At 37.7% G+C, this 10,199-nt stretch overlaps 1 protein-coding gene across 1 annotated transcript; it reads left to right on the forward strand.

The window, feature by feature from the left end:
* Positions 1-8,702: 8,702 nt before the first annotated feature.
* Positions 8,703-9,353, forward strand: LOC104107090 (uncharacterized). The gene is made up of 2 exons (XM_009615800.4): positions 8,703-9,020; positions 9,110-9,353. The coding sequence occupies exons 1-2, from the start codon at positions 8,841-8,843 to the stop codon at positions 9,233-9,235; spliced, it is 306 nt and encodes a 101-aa protein (XP_009614095.1). The 5' UTR covers positions 8,703-8,840; the 3' UTR covers positions 9,236-9,353.
* Positions 9,354-10,199: the final 846 nt, after the last annotated feature.

The following is a 10,199-nucleotide window of genomic DNA, read 5'->3' on the forward strand; positions in this document are numbered from 1 at the left end:
TTGTACCGCAGACCAACGCAGGTTTTCAAAAGAGAACGTAGGTACCATCCATTGTACTCAGTGAGTCTCAACGACATGGGACGAAACTTTAATAAAATATACATTACGAGCAAAGATTTTAAATACATGGAAAATATAAAGTTTCTAAGAACAATTGTACAATAATTGCATAATAGCAGTTTATGAGTATTCTAAAAGAAATTCTTTTCTTTTTCTTTATTATAAAAAAAAATACTTTACTTTATACTTCAGAGTTCCAACAATCCTGACTTATTTCTGTCTTAGTCACCGTGTGATTGGCACAGGTTCGATCCCAACCTGATCGAATAGGCCCAATCCACGAGGTGCCACTCGCTTCATGGATCTCAGCGCTCATGCATCATACCTTAGCCTGGCTAAATAAATTCTCAGCAACGAGTTCCATGACTCGTGTTCTATCTACTTTGGCACAAGTAGTTTCAAGAAGTCAACGCCTTGGTCAGGACCCCCAGTCTGGACGATGACCCCTTCTCAGAATAGAGGATACTCCCAAAAATCTTTTCTTTCTAAAACTTCTTCTTGTGACTTTTCAAGTCTAAATCTTTTTTGGAACATCCTATACATACTCATACTGGTATCCTTAAATGCAAAGCATGGCATAAGAATGAAATAAACATTCAAAAGTATTTCTAAAGATTCTTGCTTCTTCATGAATTTTCAACATGAAAATGGCATATAAGAATAACGCAAAAATCTGAAAATTTATGCACATATTTCATAATAAATCATCTAAACTTTAGCTAGAACAATTCTAAGTTAATAGGTACTCACTCGCTCCAATTAAGTACATATTAACTCTTTTAAGAAATTCATCAAACACCTTGTATGCATGCTTTTGTGAGTTAAACCACTTTAGTAAAGGGTTATATCAACTCACCTTAAAATTTTTCAAGCCAATACGTAGTCCCCAGTCCTATTTACACCCGTCAAATAATCGATTCTACAACAACCAGTGCATTTTAATTAATTTTAAAGTTTCACACCTAAATATGGAATTTACTGTTGATACAGAGAAAGAAGAGAATTAACTATTTAATTCTTACCTACTACTACCGTAGGATAATTGACAATAGGAAATTTTATATACCTGAGTTCAAGAATTAGTGATTTATAAAGAACCCTAGAATTTTTCGTGCGTGATTAATTTCGTGGCTGCCTCTGTTTCGTATAAGGCTTTAAGCCTTTTGTCTGCGTGAGAAAACATAATGCGTTCTGTTTTGTTTAAGGCATTAGGCCCTTTTTCCTTCCAATACCCCCTTTATGGGCTTTAGTCACGTGACTCCCTTTTTGTTTTATTATTTTCTCCTTTCTTTTTTTTTTGTTTGTTTTGACTTAACTAGTATTTAATTATACCCATTATTAATAATTAATAATATTAAAATTATTAATATTCTCTTAATTGTATATCCAATTATTTATAAATAAAGAAGTAACTCAAAAGTCAATAACAAAGGATTTAAATGTGTAATATTAGTATAATTTAAGATTAAAAAAAATTAAATTCTATATTTAGCGTGTCTTGAAACTTTTATATATTTGAGGAGTCTAACACTTGGCAATGAGTGTTTTGGCCCATAAGGAGTCTGGCTTAAGAAAGAGCCTCCAGGCCAAGCCTGAGTGGCAAGCCTTGTTTTTCAGCTCGATTTTTGGATGTCCAGTCCACCATGGGGCTTGGGTTTAGATATGACATCCTATCTCAGCAGATGCATCTTCTTTTTCTCAGTTGCGGTACCCCAGATGAAGTCTCTTTGGATTTTGTTGTTCTTTTTGAAAGTGGATATGGGTAGCTTGATGTATTGCATGACATGACTGGGGATACTTGCAATGCTAGCTTTTGCTAGTGTTGTGCGCCCTGCCATGTTTAGGAATCTAGTTTTCCAACCTGCCAGTTTGGAGTGTATGTTTTTATGATGAACTGGAAGTCACCATTGGTGGGTCTTTTATGAAAAATAGGGAATCCAATGTATTTGCCAAGTTGGTGCAGGATTTGATGCTAAGGATGCCTTAGACTTAATCATGTTAACTTTCTGGCCAGAGACCAAGTTGAAAGAGATTAAAGTTATGATGATGGATTCACAGTTCTTTCTGTTGGCTTTGGCAAATAGTGTGAGATCATTAGCAAAGAAGAGGTGGGAAATTCTAGGCCCATTTCTACTGCTGGATATTGGGGTCCAATTTGTTAGGTCCACTTCATAATCAATCTGTCCAGAGAGCCTATCCATGCACATTATGAAGATGTAAGGGATAGAGGGTCCTCCTGCCTAATACCTCTAGAAGGTAGGAAGGGTTCTGTCCTGTTTCAAGAATGGAGATTGAGGCTGAAATGATGCAGGATATGATGAGTTTGATCATGCATTCAGGTAGATTATAGAAGATGAGGGTGTTCTTAATGAAAGACTATTATAACCTGTCAAAAGCCTTTTCAAGATCAATTTTGAGGATCATATTAATGACATTCCCTTTCATATTGTTGAAGTGAGAGATATATTCTTGGACAATGATGGCATTATCATAAGCTATCCTATTAGATAGGAAGCTTGCCTTGCTGGGGCCAATGATGGCGCTGAGGTGAGGGTTGAGCTTGTTTACATGGATTTTGGTGACTAGCATGTACATAGTGTTATAGAGCCCTATAGGTCTAAAATTCCTAAGCATGGTAGCATTGGCACATTTAGGGATGAGACAAAGATAGGTTGAGTTCACTTCAGGGGGCATTTTATTTGTGGAGAAGACATTGGTGCACAAGGCAGTGACATGGTGAGAAACAAGGTGCCAATACTTCTAGTAGAAGATAGGGTGTAGCCCATCAGGCCTAGGGGCTTTAGATTCCTTGAAGGAGTAGAGGGCATTAGTAATCTCACTTGGTCTCAGTTGCTCCCTGAGGCTAAGAGATGCATCATCAGAGAGAGTGTTGAAGCCAAACACTGTTTGGATGCCATAAAGAGCAGTGTGGGTGTGGTCAGTGGTGTAAATGCCTATGAAATAAGTTAGGACCATGTCCTTAATGACCTCTTGGTCGTGGGTCCAGTTAACCACCTCATCTTTAAGGGATAAAATTTTATTCCTCCTCCTTCTGTTCATGGTGGAGGTGTGGAAGAACCTAGTATTAACATCTCCATCACAAAGCCAATTAATTCTGGCTTTTAGTTTCTAGAAGTCCTCCTCACATCTGAGGATGTTTGAGTACTTTTTTTGGAGATGGGTGTCTAGTTTTTAGAGGAATTTACTGAAGGGAAATTGAGGGGATTTCTGGATGCGAGTCAGCCTGGCAATTATGTGTTTTTTCCTATGAAATATGTTCCCAAAGACCTCTTTATTCCATTTCAGGGCATTGTGTTGGAATTTTGAGGTAGCTTGGGTCAGAGTGTCATTGCTAGAGAAGCTTTGATGGATGATCAGGGGTAGGTCAGGGTGGCCACACCACATTGTTTCAAATATAAAAGGCCTATTGTGGTTGGTTTGGGCATTGTAGAGGGAGAGTAGCAAAGGGCAGTGGTCAGAGTGAGTCCTAGGGAGATGGGTGACACTGGCATCAGGGTATAGTTCAATCCAATCACTAGTGGCTAATCATCTATCTAGTCTCTCCAGGATGAATCCATGTCTGCTAGAGTCTCTTTTGTTACTCCAAGTGTATTTACTGCCTTAGGTCAATCAAATTACACTTATTGATACAGTTCCAAAAGTGGTTTGCTCTATTAGCACTAATGTTATTTCCACCAAACTTATCCATGGCTTTTAGAACTTCATTGAAGTCGCCCCTACTAGCCAACTGCCCTTAAATACATATGATATGTCTACCAAATGATCCCAGAGTTTAATCCTATCACTAAAGGTATTGCTAGCATATATTGCTGTAAAAAGGAAGAAGTTGGGAGGGAATGTACCTTGACCATGACATGAATACCCTGAGGGGTTGTGGACACATCTTAAAGCTTGATGAGGTCATCCTTTCACATGACCACGATACCACCAGGTTGTCCATTGGCAGGAGATTGGAACTGGGCACTAAATTACAGCTCATTAGTAAGATGTTTGTGGTCAGCCATACGGGTCTCAAGAAGGATTAGAACTGAAGGATTGTGGAGTTTGTCCATGGAGGAGCAGTGTCTCCTAAACTCGGCACTATTAGCACCCTTGGCATTCCAGATCATAAAATTTATTAAAAGATTCTGTTAGTGTGGTATCTTCCTCTTGACACCCTTCCCCTTCCCTTTGGCCAGTCCTCTCTGGATCTTTCTCCCTAGTGATGGTCGTAGCAGTGCTATGTAGTGTTCTAAGTTTGGCAATGAGGTCACCTGGAGTTCGAGGCTGCAGCTTGACAACTCTTTTGGGCAGAGCGCAATAAGCATTCCGCTGAGTCGCTCTTTGAACTCTATCACCTAACTCTTTTCCAACAGTATCACTATTGTTTTTGGCACCCCTAGGTTTGCTAGTGTTTTCTCTAATTTCAAGTTTGACTCCTTGAGAAAGTCTAATGTCTGATGAAGCACTAATGTTGTGCCCTCTGTTGGGGCCTGTAGAACTAGTGCTATTGATGGGGACATCGCCGGCCCTATTTCTAGAATCGACGGGGGGGGGGGGGGGAAAGGATGGATGGGGTTTCCTGTGGTTTCTCCGCACTGATCTTGGGGAAAATGGCATAGTCTGGCACACTTAGCTCATCAGCATATTGAATTCGTCTGTTGATAGATTCCTTGTCCCAGTCGAGTACTGGGCTTGGAAAAGGGTAGTTAGCTAGAGTTGGTGGCCAGAGCTTGCTAGGTCGTGGTTCAGACCCGTCGTTATAGATTGGGATAGGAAGAGTGGGTCTTGCACATGGATAGCTACTGGGACTGAGCCTATCTTCAAGTTGAAGATTTGGCTTTGACTCTGCATAGCCAACTTTAGCCACGATCCCGATGTGTGATTTGGTGGGAGAGGTACCGATACCAGTGTCAATGGAGGTATGTGCTGCATTGATGGTTGAGTTATTGTCGGTATCAGAATTGTGGGCTATTAAGGTGGGAAGGTTATTACCCAAAGTGGTAATAAAAGGGGATTTTTCCTTGATTGTATTGGTGATGGAGGATTTCTTCTGATGCGTAGATCTGCTTGACGAGATGGAAGGTGTCACTTCGTCTAATGCAGTGTAATGAATACCTTTTGCAGATAGCCGATTTGGTAAAGATTTAGGACTAAACCCAGCGATAGATTTGGTAGAGACAGTAAGGGGAGAGGAAGGAGTTCGGAGGGGAAGGGGTGAGGAGTGAAGGTATGATGTTCGTGTGTGGGCGTGTGTCTGCTTGTGTGGCCTTTGGGGGCCATCTTTGGGCGAGTTGTCTTTTGTGGGCTCCATGACCAGAATTTGGGTTTAGATATTGGGGCTCTCTTTCGTGGGGTGGGTGGTTAAATCTGTGGGCTGGATAGGGGCTAGAATCTTTTTTATTTGGGGCTGTGTCAGTGGGCTAAGTCAAAAATTAGAGGATGGGGTATGCAAATTGTTAGACTTTAATTTACCTGGTTGATTCTTCATTCCCTTTTCTGTAGAAGGCATGGGTTTCCCCTGGTAATAAAAAATTTGGGTGTTTAGGAACTTACCTATTGCAACATCAAACATTTTTACCTGGATTCCTTTAGCCTCTATTTTTGATTCTTAGCATGTGGAGTTGGTGGTCCGTTGCTGTCCTTTATTATTTTTGTGGAATCTTACCGTTTGCCACTCATCTTCATCCTTTTTTGGTTGGTTTAATGGGGGTTCGGTAGATTGGTTAGTGAGTGGAATTATTTGGTAGCTGCATCTGCTGTTGGTATGACCAATTCTCCCACAGCCTATACATATAATGCCTTCGCCTTCATAAACAATTGGTTGTGTGTAGGATCCAATTGTGACAGACTTGATGACTGGTGATTCCGATGGTACTTGTATGCAGAGTCTAGCATACCTTCCTCTTAAGGTGGGAGAGGTGCAGGAGTCCACTTTGAGGAGTCTACCATCTCTTGCCCCTATTCTTTCTAAGATATCGCGATCGTAAAATTCTGTTGGTAGTTGGGGGAGTCGTATCCAAATAGCAGTGGAGGTAAGGATAGTTGCGCCAGGGACGAAGTTTGGTTCCCATTTGTGCACGGTTAAGAATTGCCCAAAAATGAACCATGGCCCACCATGAAGAGCCTTGGTCATGCTTTCTTTTAAATTGAATTTAACAGTGAAGAAATCTCATCCTAGGTCAATTAGGATGAGATTTTCCTCTGGTTTCCACAGCTCGTTCAATTTAGCTTTGAGGGTGAGGTGCGAGTTCCGTCTAGCGAATAGTTTAACAATGACGGAGAAGCGCCATGGGTGGTAAAATCTTGCTTTATCTTCTTGAGTTAGAGCAATGTGATCGTTAACCGTTGGTGATTCCGGTAATGTGTCATTTGGGAGATAGTCACGGCTGTAACTGCTTGTGGAGGCTAATCTCCAGTCCTTTAGTGCCTCCTTGAAGGATTGTTGGGGGGGGGGGGGGGGTTAAATCCTCCATCATTATATCTCCTGTGGTATAGGGCTTATCTGGGTTCTAATGGAATATCGTGCGAAGGCTCCGTAGCATTGGATGGTGATGAGGTCATACCTGGGAAGTGTACGTGAGTATGTTAGTCCTAGTTGTAGAGAGTGGTTAGTCTCTCCCTCTAAAATCCCAATTCCAATATTCTTCCACATTCAAGGTTAAAGTGGAAGGAGTATAAAGGAAAAGCAGTTAATGCCCAAAGTACTATCGTATAGAGCTTGTCACTCGCAATCAAACATCGGATACATTTTAATATTATACTCCCCACTTGCTTCTCTTTGCCCCAAAAATTGTCAATCGGGTTTTACAAATGGCAAGCAAAGTGGACCACTATTTTCATTTTCCTTACATTAGCACTAACTAATATTCAAACCATAAATAAGTCGGATCCCACTAAGATCCAACCATATCACTTTGGTTAGCAGCCGCCGCCCCTTCGTTTGTGGTGATTTTGGGTGGTGGACGAGTTTTTTTCTTTCAATAAAACAATATTTGCATTTAACGTTTATAAAATTAAATTAGTTTATTATGATTAAATAATAAATTATAGTAAATATTATATTAATTAATTCCGATTTAATAACACCTATATATTTATATAATGTATTCATTAATTAGCATAAACATTATATACAAGTATATTTTTTCTTTTCTCCGGCCCCAACCAAAAAAAAAAAAAAAAAAATCCGTTCCCCTACCCCAACAAAAACAAGAAAAAGAATAGGAAAAGAAAGAATAAAACAGGGAGGCATGTTGCACGGACGTGCCAACTTAAGACTTGAAGAGTATCTTCCATTTTTATTTTGAGTAGACTAACGACTCCACTATTTCTCACATCCGAGCTTTATAAAACTACTAGCGATTAACAGCATTTGAGAACTCTACATAAAATTAAGATAATTCATAATGAAAAATATAGAATGAAATATCAATTGGATATCTGAAAATAAAGCCGCTGCATACCTTTTGGCCAAAAACTATTTAAACAATTATACACAAAATAACTTATTAAAGTTCTTTTATAATTCTTCGTGGTATTCCGTTCACACAGCCAAATTTTAATTAAACTATAGTTTGGCTAATACCATTCATAGCTACTGTTTAGCGCAAAGAATATAATCAAGTCGAAATACAAAGTTGTATACAAAGAATATAATCTATATCGACAAGGCGAAATACAAAAATATAAAAAATTAAGAAATAAAGTACTCTTATTGAGAGTAGCTCAAGATATTCGCTTACAAAGTGGGTGCTCTAACCAATTGAGATAAGAAAATTTGTTGCTTTTTTGTTTCAGTTTAAAATAATTAATTTCTTGTGTTAGTACTATAGAAAATTTTACATAAAATTCAAATATAACTACAAATGATAATTTTTTAAAAAGTATAATTACGAATAATAAATATAGTGTATATATTTGCCGTGTCACATAATTTTTGCTTGATATTAACCAAATACAAAAGTTGTTACTGTTGACATGGAACACAGAATTATTTAAGACATGAGTTGACTGGTTGAATGTGAAACCAAAACGTGTCATTATTATTTTCTAAGTTTGATGGAGAAAGGGAACCAAGTTTAACAACTACTACCTCTAACAGCTTGTATGGATGATTGATATATATATATATATATATATATATATATATATATATATATATATATATATATATATATATATATAGTGTTATAATGTATCATATCTTATTTTATTATATCGTACTATATTATTTTGATGTATATAATGCTTGGATATATTGTATTATTTGTCGTCGTTTCATAATGTCATGCACAAAAAATATAAAGAATAAACTTACAATATTACAAAAAAAATAGTACGTGATAGATTATTAAATAAAAATATAGAGTAAAGGATAAAATAAAATTACTTAATAATAAGGAAAGATAAGATTAGAGAAAGATATAAGTTAATGACACGATCACACCAAATTAGTCGTTACATAAAATAATATTTTTTGTTGTTACAAAACGATTTTAACAATACAATATAATAAAATATAAATAATAATTAAAATAAATATTATATTTGAAGTAGCACGATACAACATTTAACAACCATCCAAACAAGCCGTAAATTACAAAGAACAAAATACTACTAAAAATTATCCTTTGCTTAAAAAAAGGACCAAAGTCCACTTTCCTCCCCAGCTTGCCTTCTTCATTTCATCATTTCCTCTTTCCTCTCTGATAATATTAAAACTTTCTCTCTCTGAAAACCTCAAACTTTGTAGAGAGAGACAGAGAGAAACAAACCGAATGTGTCCCCTTAGGATCATTCTCATCTTCCTCTCTGCAACTCTCGCCGGATTCTTCGTTCTCCGGAACCTCAAATCCCAGCCTAATGTTGATCCCGACGACGACGATGCCGGCGCCGGCGCCGACGACAGTCACGGCGATTTATCCAGAGACTCAAATTCACTTCCACTCTCCTCCCAGGTATCCATATTTTCTTAGGGTTCACATCTTCCCTATTTTTTATTTGCTCAATTTTAATTGTAATTTGCTGGCTTGTTTGTAATTATCAGGTGTGCAGCGCCATTGGGAAAGGATTTTGGACTTGCGTAGATATGGCTAGTGGAAAGTATCTGTGGAGGCATTTGGTTTCTTCTTCTCCTTCGCCTTCTAACTTGAAGCGCAATCACAGTGATTGATCTAATAAGGGGTAAACTGATTGTTTTTCAGGTTGTTTGGTTGATCAATATTGTAATTGCCCTTGTATTCAATACCTTCCTTTTATATGACAAATCTAGAGTATAGTTTGCTTTGTGATATTGATGGTGTAATCTGTAAAATGGTATTGTAATCTGTATAGCATAAACTTCCTCTTCTGTTTTTTTACCAAATTATAGGAGTAATATGCTTCTGAGTTGTAATCCAGGGTTTTGGGAATACGAATGGGGACTTTTACGAGTCGATGAAAATTTTAATTTGCTGAATATGTTGAAGACAGAAGTAGGAATGTGGTTATTAATTGAATGTTAAATGACATTGTTAGTCTTTATTACAAGTCAAACTTCCATTTAGTGCTCTTGATGGACATGAAAAGTTCCCAATGTTGCTTCTTTTAATAACTACATTCCTTTTCTGAAGGGAAAGTTGGTAATTTATATAGAACCCCATTACTCTGTCCTTGAAATATGTCTTAGATGTAGAGACTATAGGCTTGATCGTTAGCCATCACGTAGCATGAAGGAGCATCATTTAGTTTGTATTCAAGCAAATCTTTTCTCATAGTTACCATATGACTTCTGACTCGAAGAGCACGTAGGAGCATGGATATAAACGGATCTTGTTCCTGGCCATGGAGATTAGTAATCAGACCAATGATTTCGAGGTGAACAATGATTAGATGATTTTTCCATCTGAATTACTCTTATGGCGCGGGAATATTTCTTAACATATTTATAGGAGAGTGATTGCAACCTATGTTACATGAACTGGTTTATAGAATCAAATCCAATATGGTGTACAACCATGCCTAATTTCTTTGCTAAGTCTTAATATTACAGAATCTGCGTAGATACTCTCACCCATATCACCTGTTCAACACAGATACATTAAGACAAATGAAGGATACATGTAACATAGATTGCAACTAGCTTTTTATAAGAGTAG

The sequence above is a fragment of the Nicotiana tomentosiformis genome, chromosome 7 (assembly GCF_000390325.3).
Source record: "Nicotiana tomentosiformis chromosome 7, ASM39032v3, whole genome shotgun sequence".
NCBI lineage: Eukaryota > Viridiplantae > Streptophyta > Magnoliopsida > Solanales > Solanaceae > Nicotiana > Nicotiana tomentosiformis.

Bases quoted from the DNA above. Each gene is read 5' to 3' on its own strand.
- LOC104107090 (XM_009615800.4), top strand. From the start codon at position 8,841: ATGTGTCCCCTTAGGATCATTCTCATCTTCCTCTCTGCAACTCTCGCC. The intron at 9,021-9,109 runs GTATCCATATTT...TGTAATTATCAG, and splicing joins CACTTCCACTCTCCTCCCAG to GTGTGCAGCGCCATTGGGAA.